This window comes from Chiloscyllium plagiosum, unplaced genomic scaffold, assembly GCF_037043375.1.
Source record: "Chiloscyllium plagiosum isolate Xiang-an unplaced genomic scaffold, Cpla_swu_hap1 HiC_scaffold_46, whole genome shotgun sequence".
NCBI lineage: Eukaryota > Metazoa > Chordata > Chondrichthyes > Orectolobiformes > Hemiscylliidae > Chiloscyllium > Chiloscyllium plagiosum.
The window spans coordinates 11,082,295-11,100,160 of record NW_028270184.1 but is presented as its reverse complement, the minus strand read 5'-3'; the positions used below and the strand labels follow the sequence as shown (position 1 = coordinate 11,100,160).

The 17,866-nt window shown below is 52.2% G+C and overlaps 1 protein-coding gene across 4 annotated transcripts in view; it reads left to right on the top strand.

Annotated features, from left to right (window-relative positions):
* The window catches only part of LOC122544002 (transmembrane protein 151B-like), a 73,237-nt gene extending 56,455 nt beyond the window's left edge, over positions 1 to 16,782 (top strand). For 2 of the 4 annotated variants that reach the window (XM_087983838.1, XM_087983839.1), the window contains one exon: positions 14,731 to 16,782. In XM_087983838.1, coding sequence (XP_087839964.1) covers positions 14,731 to 16,167 — 1,437 coding nt within the window. In that variant the 3' untranslated portion in view covers positions 16,168 to 16,782. Of the gene's footprint in view, positions 1 to 14,727 lie in introns of all 4 variants that reach the window. The other 2 variants (XM_043683014.2, XM_087983840.1) reach the window with 1 other exon arrangement.
* Positions 16,783 to 17,866: the final 1,084 nt, after the last annotated feature.

Sequence of the window (17,866 nt, the reverse complement as noted above, 5' to 3'; positions counted from 1 at the left end):
ATTCACAGGCTTCTGCCAGTCACCTTAACCCAGTCAGAAACCCTGATTCAAATCCTCCTGGCTCTGAGTGATAGTGACTCAGAGAAGACTTGGGGTCACAATATTTCTTAACTATGTCAGTCAATTCTTGAAAGGTTTTAGTGCCTTGGGGGAAAGTTGGACTCCTGATAACGGAAAAAGCTGCAGCTCCACAGGCAGTCCGAAGACTTACTTGCTGTTCTTCATCTGCCATAATGTAATTTGCCCACACAGTCTTCGATGGAAGGGTCTGATGAGTCAAGATTCCTAAACAAAGGCATGGCATAAGAAAATGCGTATCCCCCAACTCAAAACCAACTGTTGCGAGAGGATCGTACATAACTGTTGTCGCCCCTGAAATAACTCTACAGAGACTAGTATCCTCTCAACAAGTCAACCTTTATACATGAACAGTCTTTGACTATTGAACTGCCCCATTCAGAGTCAGGCACCAGGGTGTCAGTATCTCTACCACTCAATCTTTCTGTGTCAGCTAGGTCTCCTGGGTTGGACCAGATTAATAGCACCAATCAGGGAACTCATTCTACGAGTTTGAGCTCTCTGACCTTGTTATAATCACTACAGTTATAGGGATGAGGCAGGAGATTGGCACTAGATAAGAGAGTTGGTGTAGGCATGATGGGCCAAATGGCCTCCTTCCGCAACATAATGATTCATGATTGCAAGTAATTCGACTTTAGCTCCAGGTAAACAGTTATAAACCATTGGTAAAAGCACACACACACATATGGAAGCATGGATGGAGACTAAATTGGGATAGCACTTCAAGGACCTTTGTTCACAAGACTCTTTGAATTGCTTGTTGCTGATCAGAAGGTCTCTGTCTACCCTGGGTCTTTCTTTATCCAGAGCTATGGTTTGCAAGAAGCACAGGGTTACTGGCTCACTTATCACAGGTTTCCAGTCAAAGGCCACTAATCCCACTGCGCCAACCTCTCCCCATAGCGCTGTATCAATCCCCAAACAAATCCCACTGCGCCAACCTCTCCCCAAAGCGCTGTATCAATCCCCAAGCTAATCCCACTGCGCCAACCTCTCCCCATAGCGCTGTATCAATCCCCAAACTAATCCCACTGCGCCACCCTCTCCCTGTAGCGCTGTGTCAATGCCCAAACTAATCCCACTGCCCAACCTCTCCTCATAGCCCTGTATCAATCCCCAAACTAATCCCACTGCCCAACCTCTCCCCATTGCCCTGTATCAATCCCCAAACTAATCCCACTGCCCCAACCTCTCCCCATAGCCCTGTATCAATCCCCAAACTAATCCCACTGCCCAACTCTCTCCCCATAGCCCTGTGTCAATCCCCAAACTCATCCCACTGCCTCACTCTCTCCCATAGTCCTGTGTCAATCCCCAAAATAATCCAACTGCCCCAACCTCTCCCCATAGCCTGTATCAATCCCCAAACTCATCCCACTGCCTCACTCTCTCCCCATAGTCCAGTGTCAATCCCCAAACTAATCACACTGCCCCAACCTCTCCCCATAGCCCTGTATCGATCCCCAAACTAATCCCACTGCCCACTCTCTCCCCATAGCCCTGAATCAATCCCCAAACTAATCCCACTGCCCCACTCTCTCCCCATAGCCCTGTATCAATTCCCAAACTAATCCCACTGACCTGCTCTCTCCCCATAGCCATCTATCAATCCCCAACCTAATCCCACTGCCCCACTCTCTCCATAGCCCTGTGTCAATCCTCAAATTAATCCCACTGCCCCACTCTCTCTCCCCATAGCCCTGTATCGATCCCCAAACTAATCCCACTGCCTACCTCTCTCCCCATAGCCCTGTATCAATCCCCGAACTAATCCCACTGTTCCCACTCTCTACCCATAGCCCTGTATCAATCCCCAAACTAATGCCATTGCCCCAATCCCTATAGTCCTGTATCAAACCCAAACTAATCCCATTGTCCCACTCTCTCCCCATACCACCATTTCAATCTCAAACTAATCCCACTGCCCCACTCTCTCCCCATAGCCCCGTTTCAATCCCAAACTAATCCCACTGACCCAATCTCTCTCCATAGCCCTGTATCAATCCTCAAACTAATCCCACTGCACCACTCTCTCCCCATAGCCCTGTATCAATCCCCAAACTAATCCCACTGCCCCATTCTCTTCCCAAAGCCCTGTGTCAATCCCCAAACTAATCCCACTGCCCCAGTCTCTCCCCATAGCCCTGTATCAATCCTCAAACTAATCCCACTGCACCACTCTCTCCACATAGCTCTGTATCGATTCCCAAACTAATCCAACTGCCCCACACTCTCCCCACAGCCCTGTATCAATCCTAAACTAATCTCATTGCCCCACTTTCTACCCATAGCTCTGTATCAATCCCCAAACTAATCCCACTGCCCCACTCTCCCCCCATAACCCTGTATCAATTCCCAAACTAATCCCACTGCCCCACTCTCTCTCCATAGCGCTGTATCAATCCCCAAACGTATTTCACTGTTCCCACTCTCTCCCATAGCTCTATGTCAATCCCCAAACTAATCCCACTGCCTCACTTTCTCCCCTTAGCCCTGTATCAATCCCCAAACTATTCCCACTGCCCCACTCTCTCCCCATAGCCCTGTATCAATTCCCAAACTAATCCCACTGCCCCACACTCTCCCCATAGCTCTGAATCAATCCTAAACTAATCCCATTGCCCCACTTTCTACCCATAGCCCTGTATCAATCCCCAAACTAATTCTGCTAATTCCCATAGACCTGTATCTATCCCCAAGCTAATCCCACGGTCCTGCACTCTCCTCACAGCCCTGTATCAATCCCAATTTAATCCCATTGCCCCACTCTCTCCCCATAGCACTGAATCAATCCCAAACAAATCCCACTGCCCCACACTCTCTCCATAGCCCTGTATCAATCCCAAACTAATCCCACTGCCCCATTCTCTCCCCATAGCCCTGTATCAATCCCAAACTAATCCCATTGCCCTGTTCTCTCCCCATAGCCCTGTATCAATCCTCAAACTAATCCCACTGCCCTGCTCTCTCCCCATAGCACTGCATCAATCCCAAACTAATCCCACTGCCCCACTCTCTCCCCATAGCCCTCTATCAATCCCAAACTTATCCCACTGCCACTGTCTCCCCATTGCCCTGTATCAATCCCCAAACTAATCCCACTGCCCCACTCTCTCCCCATAGCCCTGTATCAATCCCAAACTAATCCCACTGCCCCACTCTCTCCCTATAGCCCTGTATCAATCCCAAACTGATCCCAATGCACCACCCTCTCCCCATAGCCCTGTATCAATCCTCAAACTAATCCCACTGTCCTGCTCTCCTCCCGTAGCCCTGTGTCAATCCCTAAACTAATCCCACTGCCCCAATCTCTCCTCATAGCCCTGTATCAATTCCCAAACTAATCCCACAGCCCCACTCTCTCCATAGCCCTGTATCAATCCTAAACTAATCCCATTGTCCAACTTTCTACCCATAGCCCTGTATCAATCCCCAAACTAATTCTGCTAATTCCCATAGACCTGTACCTATCCCCAAACTAATCCCACTGTCCTGCACTCTCCTCACAGCCCTGTATCAATCCCCAAACTAATCCCACTGTTCCACTCTCTCCCCATAGCCCTGTATCAATCCCAAATTAATCCCATTGAGCCACATTCTCCCCACAGCCCTGTCTCAATCCCCAAACAAATCCCACTACCCCAATCTCTCCCCATAGCTCTGTAGGAATCCCAAACTAATCCCACTGCCCCTCACTCTCCCCATAGCCCTGTATCAATCCCAAACTAATCCCACTGCCCCTCACTCTCTCCATAGCCCTGCATCAATCCCAAACTAATCCCACTGCCCCTCACTCTCCCCATAGACCTGTATCAATCCCACTGCCCTGTTCTCTCCCCATAGCCCTGTATCAATCCTAAATTAATCCCAATGCCCCACTCTCTCCCCGTAGCCATGTATGATTTCCCAAACAAATCCCATTGCCCCAATCCCTATAGTCCTATATCAATCCCAAACTATTCCCACTGCCCCGCTCTCCCCATAGCCCTGTATCAATCCCCAAACTAATCCCACGGCCTCACTCTCTCCGCATAGCCCTGTATCACTCCCCAAACTAATCCCACTGTCCCACTCTCACCCCATAGCCCTGTATCAATCCACAAACTAATCCCACTGCCCCACTCTCTCCCCATAGCCCTGTATCAACCCCAAACTAATCCCATTGCCCCGTTCTCTCCCCATAGCCCTGTATCAAACCCCAAACTAATCCCACTGCCCCACTCTCTCCCCATAGCCTTGTATCAATCCCAAACTAATCCCACTGCCCCACTCTCTCCCCATAGCACTGTATCAATCCCAAACTAATCCAACTGCCCCACTCTCTCCCCATAGCCCTGTATCAATCCCAAACTTATCCCACTGCCACTGTCTCCCCATTGCCCTGTATCAATCCCAAACTAATCCCACTGCCCCACTCTCTCCCTATAGCCCTGTATCAATCCCAAACTAATCCCAATGCACCACCCTCTCCCCATAGCCCTGTATCAATCCTCAAACTAATCCCACTGTCCTGTTCTCCTCCCATAGCCCTGTGTCAATCCCTAAACTAATCCCACTGCCCCAATCTCTCCCCATAGCCCTGTATCAATTCCCAAACTAATCCCACAGCCCCACTCTTTCTCCATAGCCATGTTTCAATCCCCAAACTTATTCCACTGTTCTCACTCTCTCTCCATAGCCCTGTATCAATCCTAAACTAATCCCATTGTCCACCTTTCTACCCATAGCCCTGTATCTATCCCCAAACTAATCCCACTGTCCTGCACTCTCCTCACAGCCCTGTATCAACCCCCAAACTAATCCCACTGTTCCACTCTCTCCCCATAGCCCTGTATCAATCTCAAACTAATCCCATTGCCCCACATTCTCCCCACAGCCCTGTCTCGATCCCCAAACAAATCCCACTCCCCAATCTCTCTCCATTGCCTTGTATCAATCCCAAACTAATCCCACTGCCCCACACTCTCCCCATAGCCCTGCATCAATCCAAAACTAATCCCACTTCGCCATCCTCTCCCAATAGTTCTGTATCAATCCCAAACTACTCCCACTGCCCTGTTCTCTCCCTATAGCCCTGTATCAATCCTAAATTAATCCCAATGCCCCACTCTCTCCCCGTAGCCATGTATGATTTCCCAAACTAATCCCATTGCCCCAATCCCTATAGTCCTGTATCAATCCCAAACTAATCTCATCACCCCGCGCTCTTCCCATACCCCCGTTTCAATCCCAAACTAATCCCACTGTCCCACTCTCTCCCCATAGCCCCGTTTCAATCCCCAACTAATCCTATTGCCTCACTCTCTCCCCATAGCCCTGTATCGATCCCCAAACTAATCCCACTGCCCCATTCTCTCCCATTAGCCCTGAATCAATCCCCAAACTAATCCCTTTGCTCCCCACTCTCCCCATAGCCCTGTATCAATCCCCAAACTAATCCCACTGCCCTGTTCTCTCTCCATAGTCCTGCATCAATCCCCAAACTAATTCCCATAGACCTGTATCTATCCCCAAACTAATCCCACTGTCCCACTCACTCCCCATAGACCTGTATTGATCCCCAACTAATCTCACTGCATCTCTCTCTCCCCAGAGCCCTGTATCGTTCCCCAAACCAATCCCACAGCCCCACTCTCTCTCCATAGCCCTGTATCGATCCCCAAACTAATTCCACTGCCCACTCTCTCCCCATAGCCCCGTATCAATCCCAAACTAATCCCTCTGCCCCACTCTCTCCCCATAGCCCCGTATCAATCCCAAACTAATCCCACTGCCCCACTCTCTCCCCATAGCCCTGTATCAATCCCCAAACTAATCCCACTGCCCCACTCTCTCCCCATCGCCCTGTATCAATCCCAAACTAATCCCAATGCCCCACTCTCTCCCCATAGCCATGTATGAATTCCCAAACTAATCCCATTGCCCCAATCCCTATAGTCCTGTCTCCATCCCAAACTAATCCCATTGTCCCGCGCTCTCCCCATGGCCCTGTATTGATCCCCAACTAATCCCACTGTCTGACTCTCTCTCCCCATTGCCCTGCATCGGTCCCCAAACTAATCCCACTGCCCCACTCTCTCCCCATAGCCTTGTATCAACCCCCAAACTAATCCCAATGCCCCACTCTCTCCCCATAGCCCTGTATCAATCCCCAAACTAATCCCAATGCCCCACTCTCTCCCCATAGCCCTATTTCAATCCCCAAACTAATCCCACTGCCCCAATCTCTCCCCATAGCCTTGTATCAATCCCAAACTAATCCCACTGCCCCACTCTCTCCCCATTGCCCTGTATCAATCCCCAAACTAATCCCACTGACCTGTTCTCTCCCCATAGCCCTGTATCAATCCCAGAACTAATCCCACTGCCGCACTCTCTCCCCATAGCTCTGTATCAATCCCAAACTATCCCACTGCCCTGTTCTCTCCCCATAGCCCTGTATCAATCCTAAATTAATCCCAATGCCACACTCTCTCCCCGAAACCGTGTATGAATTCCCATACTAATCACATTGCCGCAATCCCTATAGTCCTGCATCAATCCCAAACTAATCCCATCGCCCCGCGCTCTCCCCATACCCCCATTTCAATCCCAAACTAATCCCACTGCCCCACTCTCTCCCCATAGCCCCGTTCAATCCCCAACTAATCTCACTGCCTCACTCTCTCTCCTCATAGCCCTGTATCAATCCCCAAACTAATCCCATTGTCCCATTTTCTCCCCATAGCCCTGTATCAATCTCAAACTAATCCCACTGCCCCACGCTCTCCCATAACCCTGTATCAATCCCCAAACTAATCCCACTGTCCTGTTCTCTCGCCATAGCACTGCATCAATCCCCAAACTAATCCCACTGTCCCACACACTCCCCATTGCCCTGCATCAATCCCCAAACTAATCCCACTGTCCCACACACTCCCCATTGTCCTGTATCAATCCCCAACTAATCCCCCTGCCCCACGCTCTCCCATAACCCTGTATTAATGCCCAAACTAATCCCACTGCCCTGTTCTCTCTCCATAGTCCTGCATCAATCCCCAAACTAATCCCTCTGTCCCACACACTCCCCATAGCCCTGTATCGAACCCCAACTAATCTCACTGCATCACTCTCTCTCCCCAGAGCCCTGTATCATTCCCCAAACCAATTCCACTGCCCCACTCTCTCCCCATAGTCCTGTATCAATTCCCAAACTAATCCCACTGCCCCACTCTCTCTCCATAGCCCTGTATCAATCTCAAACTAATCCCACTGCCCCATGCTCTCCCATAACCCTGTATCAACGCCCAAACTAATCCCACTGTCCTGTTCTCTCTCCATCGCACTGCATCAATCCCCAAACTAATCCCACTGTCCCACATACTCCTCATTGTCCTGTATCAATCCCCAACTAATCCCCCTGCCTCACTCTCTCTCCCCATAGCCCTGTATCAATTCCCAAACTAATCCCTTTGCGCCCCGCTCTCCCCATAGCCCTGTATCAATCCTCAAACTAATCCCACTGCCCCACTCTCTCCCCATAGCCCTGTATCAATCCCAGAACTAATCCCACTGCCCCACTCTCTCCCCATAGCACTGTATCAATCCCAGAACTAATCCCACTGCCCCACTCTCTCCCCATTGCCCTGTATCAATCCCAAACTAATCCCATTGCCCTGTTCTCTCCCCATAGCCCTGTATCAATCCCAAATTAATCCCAATGCCCCACTCTCTCCCCGAAACCATGTATGAATTCCCAAACTAATCACATTGCCCCAATCCCTATAGTCCTGTATCAATCCCAAACTAATCCCATCGCCCCGTGCTCTCCCCATGCCCCCGTTTCAATCCCAAACTTATCCCACTGCCCCAATCTCTCCCCATGGTCCCGTTCAATCACCAACTAATCCTATTGCCCCACTCTCTCTCCTCATAGCCCTGTATCAATCCCCAAACTAATCCCACTGCCCCACTCTCTCCCCATAGCCCTGTATCAATCCCCAAACTAATCCCACTGTCCCATTCTCTCCCCATAGCCCTGTATCAATCCCCAAACTAATCCCAATGCCCTGTTCTCTCTCCATAGTCCTGCATCAATCCCCAAACTAATCCCACTGTCCCACACACTCCCCATAGCCCTGTATCGAACCCCAACTAATCTCACTGCATCACTCTCTCTCCCCAGAGACCTGTATCGTTCCCCAAACTAATTCCACTGCCCCACTCTCTCCATAGCCCTGTATCAATCTCAAACTAATCCCACTGCCCCACGCTCTCCCATAACCCTGTATCAATCCCCAAACGAATCCCACTGTCCTGTTCTCTCTCCATCGCACTGCATCAATCTCCAAACTAATCTCACTGTCCCACACACTCCCCATTGTCCTGTATCAATCCCAAACTAATCCCAATGCCCCACTCTCTCCCCATAGCCATGTATGAATTCCCAAACTAATCCCATTGCCCCAATCCCTATAGTCCTGTCTCCATCCCAAACTAATCCCATTGTCCCGCGCTCTCCCCATGGCCCTGTATTGATCCCCAACTAATCCCACTGTCTGACTCTCTCTCCCCATTGCCCTGCATCGGTCCCCAAACTAATCCCACTGCCCCACTCTCTCCCCATAGCCTTGTATCAACCCCCAAACTAATCCCACTGCCCCACTCTCTCCCCATAGCCCTGTATCAATCCCCAAACTAATCCCAATGCCCCACTCTCTCCCCATAGCCCTATTTCAATCCCCAAACTAATCCCACTGCCCCAATCTCTCCCCATAGCCTTGTATCAATCCCAAACTAATCCCACTGCCCCACTCTCTCCCCATTGCCCTGTATCAATCCCCAAACTAATCCCACTGACCTGTTCTCTCCCCATAGCCCTGTATCAATCCCAGAACTAATCCCACTGCCGCACTCTCTCCCCATAGCTCTGTATCAATCCCAAACTATCCCACTGCCCTGTTCTCTCCCCATAGCCCTGTATCAATCCTAAATTAATCCCAATGCCACACTCTCTCCCCGAAACCGTGTATGAATTCCCATACTAATCACATTGCCGCAATCCCTATAGTCCTGCATCAATCCCAAACTAATCCCATCGCCCCGCGCTCTCCCCATACCCCCATTTCAATCCCAAACTAATCCCACTGCCCCACTCTCTCCCCATAGCCCCGTTCAATCCCCAACTAATCTCACTGCCTCACTCTCTCTCCTCATAGCCCTGTATCAATCCCCAAACTAATCCCATTGTCCCATTTTCTCCCCATAGCCCTGTATCAATCTCAAACTAATCCCACTGCCCCACGCTCTCCCATAACCCTGTATCAATCCCCAAACTAATCCCACTGTCCTGTTCTCTCGCCATAGCACTGCATCAATCCCCAAACTAATCCCACTGTCCCACACACTCCCCATTGCCCTGCATCAATCCCCAAACTAATCCCACTGTCCCACACACTCCCCATTGTCCTGTATCAATCCCCAACTAATCCCCCTGCCCCACGCTCTCCCATAACCCTGTATTAATGCCCAAACTAATCCCACTGCCCTGTTCTCTCTCCATAGTCCTGCATCAATCCCCAAACTAATCCCTCTGTCCCACACACTCCCCATAGCCCTGTATCGAACCCCAACTAATCTCACTGCATCACTCTCTCTCCCCAGAGCCCTGTATCATTCCCCAAACCAATTCCACTGCCCCACTCTCTCCCCATAGTCCTGTATCAATTCCCAAACTAATCCCACTGCCCCACTCTCTCTCCATAGCCCTGTATCAATCTCAAACTAATCCCACTGCCCCATGCTCTCCCATAACCCTGTATCAACGCCCAAACTAATCCCACTGTCCTGTTCTCTCTCCATCGCACTGCATCAATCCCCAAACTAATCCCACTGTCCCACATACTCCTCATTGTCCTGTATCAATCCCCAACTAATCCCCCTGCCTCACTCTCTCTCCCCATAGCCCTGTATCAATTCCCAAACTAATCCCTTTGCGCCCCGCTCTCCCCATAGCCCTGTATCAATCCTCAAACTAATCCCACTGCCCCACTCTCTCCCCATAGCCCTGTATCAATCCCAGAACTAATCCCACTGCCCCACTCTCTCCCCATAGCACTGTATCAATCCCAGAACTAATCCCACTGCCCCACTCTCTCCCCATTGCCCTGTATCAATCCCAAACTAATCCCATTGCCCTGTTCTCTCCCCATAGCCCTGTATCAATCCCAAATTAATCCCAATGCCCCACTCTCTCCCCGAAACCATGTATGAATTCCCAAACTAATCACATTGCCCCAATCCCTATAGTCCTGTATCAATCCCAAACTAATCCCATCGCCCCGTGCTCTCCCCATGCCCCCGTTTCAATCCCAAACTTATCCCACTGCCCCACTCTCTCCCCATGGTCCCGTTCAATCACCAACTAATCCTATTGCCCCACTCTCTCTCCTCATAGCCCTGTATCAATCCCCAAACTAATCCCACTGCCCCACTCTCTCCCCATAGCCCTGTATCAATCCCCAAACTAATCCCACTGTCCCATTCTCTCCCCATAGCCCTGTATCAATCCCCAAACTAATCCCAATGCCCTGTTCTCTCTCCATAGTCCTGCATCAATCCCCAAACTAATCCCACTGTCCCACACACTCCCCATAGCCCTGTATCGAACCCCAACTAATCTCACTGCATCACTCTCTCTCCCCAGAGACCTGTATCGTTCCCCAAACTAATTCCACTGCCCCACTCTCTCCATAGCCCTGTATCAATCTCAAACTAATCCCACTGCCCCACGCTCTCCCATAACCCTGTATCAATCCCCAAACGAATCCCACTGTCCTGTTCTCTCTCCATCGCACTGCATCAATCTCCAAACTAATCTCACTGTCCCACACACTCCCCATTGTCCTGTATCAATCCCCAACTAATCCCCCTGCCTCACTCTCTCTCCCCATAGCCCTGTATCAATCCCCAAACTAATCCCTTTGCGCCCCGCTCTCCCCATAGCCCTGTATCAATCCCCAAACTAATCCCACTGTCCCACACACTCCCCATAGCCCTGTATCGAACCCCAACTAATCTCACTGCATCACTCTGTCTCCCCAGAGCCCTGTATCGTTCCCCAAACAAATTCCACTGCCCCACTCTCTCCCCATAGCCCTGTATCAATCTCAAACTAATCCCACTGCCCCAAGCTCTCCCATAGCACTACGTCAATACCCAAACTAATCCCACTGTCCAACACACTCCCCATCGCCCTGTATCAATCCCAAACTAATCCCAATGCCCCACTCTCTCCCCATAGCCATGTATGAATTCCCAAACTAATCCCATTGCCCCAATCCTGATAGTCCTGTCTCAATCCCAAACTAATCCCATTGCCCCGCGCTCTCCCCATGGCCCTGTATTGATCCCCAACTAATCCCACTGCCTCACTCTCTCTCCCCATAGCCCTGTATCAGTCCCCAAACTAATCCCACTGCCCCACTCTCTCCCCATAGCCTTGTATCAATCCCCAAACTAATCCCACTGCCCCACTCTCTCCCCATAGCCCTGTATCAATCCCAAACTAATCCCACTGCCCCACTCTCTCTCCATTGCCCTGTATCAATCCCCAAACTAATCCCACTGCCCCACTCTCACCCCATAGCCCTGTATCAATCCCAAACTAACCCCACTGCCCCACTCTCTCTCCATAGCCCTGTATCAATCCCCAAACTAATCACACTGCCCCGCTCTCCCCATAACCCTGTATAAATCCCCAAACTAATCCCACTGCCCCACTCTCACCCCATAGCCGTGTATGAATTTCCAAACTAATCCCATTGCCCCAATCCCTTTAGTCCTGTCTCAATCCCAAACCAATCCCATCGCCCCGCGCTCTCCCCATGGCCCTGTATTGATCCCCAACTAATCCCACTGCCTGACTCTCTCTCCTCATAGCCCTATATCGGTCCCCAAACTAATCCCACTGCCCCACTCTCTCCCCATAGCCCTGTATCAATCCCAAACTAATCCTACTGCCCCACTCTCTCCCCATAGCCTTCTATGAATCCCAAACTAATCCCACTGCCCCACTCTCTCCCCATAGCACTGTATCAATCCCAAACTAATCCCATTGCCCCACTCTCTCCCCATTGCCCTGTACCAATCCCAAACTTATCCCACTGCCACTGTCTCCCCATTGCCCTGTATCAATCCCCAAACTAATCCCATTGCCCCACTCTCTCCCCATAGCCCTGTATCAATCCCAAACTTATCCCACTGCCACTGTCTCCCCATAGCCCTGTATCAATCCCAAACTAATCCTACTGCCCCACTCTCTCCCCATAGCCTTCTATGAATCCCAAACTAATCCCACTACCCCACTCTCTCCCCATAGCCCTGTATCAATCCCAAACTTATCCCACTGCCCCACTCTCTCCCCATAGCCCTGTATCAATCCCAAACTAAGCCCACTGCCCCACTCTCTCCCCATAGTCCTGTATCAATCCCCAAATTAATCCCACTGCCCCACTCTCTCCCCGTAGCCCTGTATCAATCCCAAACTAATCCCACTGCCCTGATCTCCCCATAACCCTGTAACAATCACCCAACTAATCCCATTGCCCCACTCTCTCCTTATATCCCTGTATCAATCCCAAACTAATCCCAATGCACCACCCTCTCTCCATAGCCCTGTATCAATCCCCAAACTATTCCTACTGTCCTGCTGTCCTCCCATAGCCCTGTATCAATCACCCAACTAATCCCACTGCCCCACTCTCTCTCCATAGCTCTGTATCAATCTCAAACTAATCACACCGCCCCACGCTCTCCCCATAGCACTGTATCACTCCCAAACTAATCCTACTGTCCTGCTGTCCTCCCATAGCCCTGTATGAATCCCCAAACTAATCCCACTGCCCCACTCTCTCTCCATTGCCCTGCATCAATCCCCAAACTAATTCCACTGTTCCCACTCTCTCCCCATAGCCCTGTATCAATCCCAAACTAATCTCAATGCCCCACCCTCTCCCCATCACACTGTATCAATCTCCAAATTAATCCCCCGACCCACTCTCTCTCCATAACCCTGCATCAATCCTGAACTAATCCCACTGCCCCATTTTCTCCCCATATCCCTGTATCAATCTCCAAACTAATTCTGCTAATTCCCGTAGATCTGTATCTATCCCCCAACTAATCCCACTGTCCTGCATTCTCCTCACAGCCATGTCACAATCCCCAAACTGATCCCACTGTTTCACTCTCTCCCCATAGCCCTGTATCGATCCCCAAAGTAATCCCACTGCCCCACTTTCTCCCTATAGCCCTGTATCAATTCCCAAACTAATCCCACTGCCCCACTCTTTCTCCATAGTCCTGTATCAATCCCCAAACTAATCCCACAGCCCCACTCTCTCCCCATAGTCCTGTATTGATCTTCAAACTAATCCCACAGCCCCACTCTCTCCCCATAGTCCTGTATTGATCTTCAAACTAATCCCACTGCCCCACTCTCTCCCCATAGCCCTGTATCAATCCCCAAACTAATCCCACTGCCCCACTCTCTCCCCAGAGCCCTGTACCCACCTGAAGCCTTCATGTCGTTTTTGCCAGCTAACTGAGTTGGTTCGTGATGCCAACGTGGTGGGTTGAATTCCTGCCCCGGCTGTGGTTACTGTGAACGGTTCTGCCCCTCTCCCTTCCCCTGAGCTGTGCTGGCTCTCAGCCTGAAGCGCCCCCAGTTGTCTGTCCCTGAGCTGAGAGGGCAGTCCTCTGATCTGGCAAAACTCTGGCGTCTTTACCTTCAGCCGCGGTCGGAGCAAGTGGCCTCTTAACCGCCCTCAGGGATTTGGGTTACACCTCAACAGCAACAATCGATCTCGAATCGCCCTCAAACGTGTGTGATAATCTCAGCGGGAGGAAGTCACCTCTCATTGTCCTCCCAGATGGATGTGAACCTCAGTCGAAACCATTGATCTCGGAGTGTCGCCAACATTCTTTTCCTTTATCCCAGGTTGTTGTCAGCCTCTTAAGAGCAGGGTTGGGCAGTGGGCCGTGGAGTGGGGTGGGGGGGCGTTAGGGCTGATTTCCTGCCCGTCTTCTGCGGTTACGTCAGAGCCCGGGTGTCTCTGGAGAAGGAGCTCGCGGTCTCCGCCAACACCCTGGAGTTGTTCAGGGAGAGGTGGGCGCCGCAGGGAGTGGAACGCATTATACCCCCCTCCAACTCAGTTTTGATTTAATCCCTACCCTCCCCTTCCCTGTTTGGTCACACAGCTTTGATGTGAAGGGCACTGCTTGTCACTGGCCACTCGGGTGTTTCCTTTCTTCCTGGTGGTGGAATATAAATAAAGATTAACGCACTTGTATTTTTACTCTGTCCGACAGTGCTGGGGTCAAATAAGCACTCCCGCTGCTGGATGATAGTATGGGGGAAAGAAAAGGCAATAAAAAGGAGAAAACTAGATTAAAAAAAAACCAACAGAGGGAGTCAGACACTCTGTTCACTCTGAGAGCTGTCCCTGAGGGAGCTGGATCAATGTGTGCAGGACTGTCCGTTCTGCACCACACAGTCAGTGCGCTTATTGGCTTTCCAACTGAGGAAGAGGGTAGGGTCAGTGTCGTCCAAAAGGGCAAAGTTGTAACCGAGCTATTTTCTGCTTGTGTGTTTCCCTCTTCCCAAAGCAGCAGAGACCCCTGAAGCAGTCCTTGAGCAGCTCGCTGTGCAGGGAGACTCACTGGAAATGCCTGGTCCTGACCCTCCTGATGTACAGCTGCTTTGGCGTGGTGACCTGGTGCCACCTGTCCAAGGTGACCAGGCTGGCCTTCAACAAGCCCTACGGCCGTGAGTCGATGATCTATCACGAGAGCCCGTGCTCCAGCGGCTACGTCTACATCCCGCTGGCCTTCCTCATGATGCTGTACGTGGTCTACCTGGTGGAGTGCTGGCACTGCTATGGCAAGAGCGAGATGCAGCACAAGGTGGACGTCAACAGCGTGTACGAGAGAGTGCAGCGCCTCCAGCAGGCCACCCCCTGCATCTGGTGGAAGGCCATCAGCTACCACTATATCCGGCGGACCCGCCAGGTCACCCGCTACCGCAACGGCGACGCCTACACCACCACGCAGGTCTACCACGAGCGGGTCAACACCCACCTGGCCGAGTCGGAATTCGACTACTCGCGGCACGGAGTCCGGGACGTCTCCAAGGAGCTGCTGGGCCTCGGCGACTACCCGGCGACCAAGCTCCGCTTCACCAAGTGCTTCAGCTTTGCCAGCGCCGAGTCCGAGACGGCCTACCTGACCCAGAGGGCCCGCTTCTTCAGCCAGAACGAGGGCCTCGATGACTACATGGAGGCCCGCGAAGGCATGCACCTGAAGAACGTCGACTTCAAAGAGCACATGCTGGCCTTCTCTGACCCCAAGAACCCTCCCTGGTACGTATCCCGCTACGTCTTCTGGACGCTTTCCTTCCTGGTGCTGTCATGGCCGCTCCGGGTGCTGGTGGAGTACCGCACGGCCAGCGTGCATTACCACGTGGAGAAGCTCTTCGGCCTGGACGAGGGGCTGCTGGCCCTCACCCCCGAGGAGGCAGGTCCCTACGGCCAGCGGGTCACCCGGGTCAACACCATTGACATGACCGAGCTGGAGTGGCACATCCGCTCCAACCAGCAGCTGGTGCCCAGCTACTCCGAGGCCATGCTGATGGAGGCTTCTTCCTCCGGAGGTGGCACCAGGCCTCGCCATCCCTCCTCCGCCACCGCCCCCTACCCCCAGAGGTGCCAGCGCTGCCGCCGGACAGTCAGCAGCTCCTCGCTGCCATCGGCCCGCGAGCCATGTGCCCGCCTGCCCTTCAGCCGCAGCCGCCTCTCGCTAGGCCGGCTCCAGGGCCCAGGCCGGGCCTGCCTCTTCCGGAGCCTGAGCGGAGGGCGTTTTGTCGAGGCCCCGGGGATGGGGGTCAGGGCGGACGACGAGGAAGACGAGGAGGAGGAACAGGAGGAGCCGCCCTCTTACCAGGACGCCATCTACTTCCCGCGCCTCATCGTGCATGCGGGCAGCGGTTGCCAGGGGCACCAGCCCCGGCAACAGGAAGGCCCGGGTTCGGGGCCAGACACACCGTTGTGAACTTTCACCTCCCGACTGTTGTCAACTGATCCGCATCACACCCACCCCTCAAAGGAAAAAAGTCCTTCGCCATCGACAAACTAATCCCGTCCTTTTCCCTCGACCGGTTCACGTCTCGCTACAGGAACAGCCAAAGGGGGTGAAACTGTCAAAACAAAACCAAAAACAAACTACGGTTTCTCACCGCCACTGGTGCCCCCTCCCCATACATATGTTCTCACGCTCCAAGATGGCGGCCGTTTTAGCTCAAGGGGAGCTCATGGTCAAGGGAAGGTTCCCCCCTGTCCCCATGCCCCCCTCCTGAAAAAGCCTCACAACTGAGTTCCAACTTCACTGAACCACTGGGCGTTGAGTCCTCTGGGAAGAGATTCCAGTGTCGGGGGGTAGAGAAAGAGGGATGGGAGTGGAGGGAGAGATGTGGAAAAAATGGAGTGGGGAGGGTGCAGTGTTGAGTTATCAGAAGGCCTCCTCTCTCTCCCGCTCTGTCCCTCCTTCACCTGGGGATCAAAGGCAAACCGGGTTCCAGTTCCCAGATAGACAAGGGCCTGGGGCAAATTGCACTTGGCCATTTGGCGGACCCCCCCCCACCCACTTCCTGCCGTATGCCCGGGTGACGCCATCAGCCCCACTCTCCCCCACCTCAGTCCCTTGAGAGGTGCCTGTCCCGGCCTTACTCAACGGAGGGAGACTCCAGGAGAGAATTCCAAAGATTAACCACCCTCTTCCCCCAGCACGTCATTCCAAAACAATTAGCCCCTTGTCCTGAAACTGTGCCCCTCCTCTGCTCCGTGCTGGGGGACACGATGTCTTACCCTAATCGAAATGTTACACATTTCCATCTGACCACCTCCCATTCCTCCACACACACACACACACACATCCAGTCCGTTATGTACCCAGGGATCGCTCGGTTAAACTTCCATAAGGCAGTTGTGCCCTTCCTTAAATAAGGAGACGGAAACTGTGCACTTTCCACGGCCCTATGTGACAGTAGCGAATCTTCTCTAGTACTATGCGCGGATTATCCCGTCGTGACCGAAGGATAATGCTCGGTGTGGGTTCCCCACCTGCTTGCCGTGATCAAGCCTTAACACCGTGATGCATGGTACGTGGGTGCCCAATTCCCGATTTTCCCATTTACGGTCTGGTCCACTTTTCCGTTCCCCTCAGCAGCCCACTCACGGAACCCGTGGCTCCCCTCCCCCTCCTCGCTGCAGCCGCCATTTTGTTTTGTGGTGGTGGTGGTGGCGTCGTTGAGCCTGCCTGACCCATCAAGAGTTCCCCCTTCCCTGGGGGGATGTATTGACCAGTCCTTTGGGGTGTGGGGGGTGGGGGGGTGGTCACACAGGCCGGGGCAGCTCAGCATCCTTGGAAAACCACCTGCTCTTTCATGTCTCTGTGAATATATCGTCCCCTCCTCCCACCCCCCATCCCCCCCCCCCCCCCATCCCGTCCTGCGAACTCTTGGCTTTTCTCCATACACCGCATCCATCGGGTCCCCTTTATCAACCCTCAAACACACGGTTACCAGATTCGGTCTGACGTGACCTTTCCTTCCAGGGATCTGTATCTGATCAGATTTACTTTGATTCCCCAGAATAATCGGACAATGTAAGTGTTTTACTCTTGACTGGGCTCTCCCTGAACTGCACACTGGCTACGGGTTAATCCTGATCAACATTTACTGTCACCAATGGAT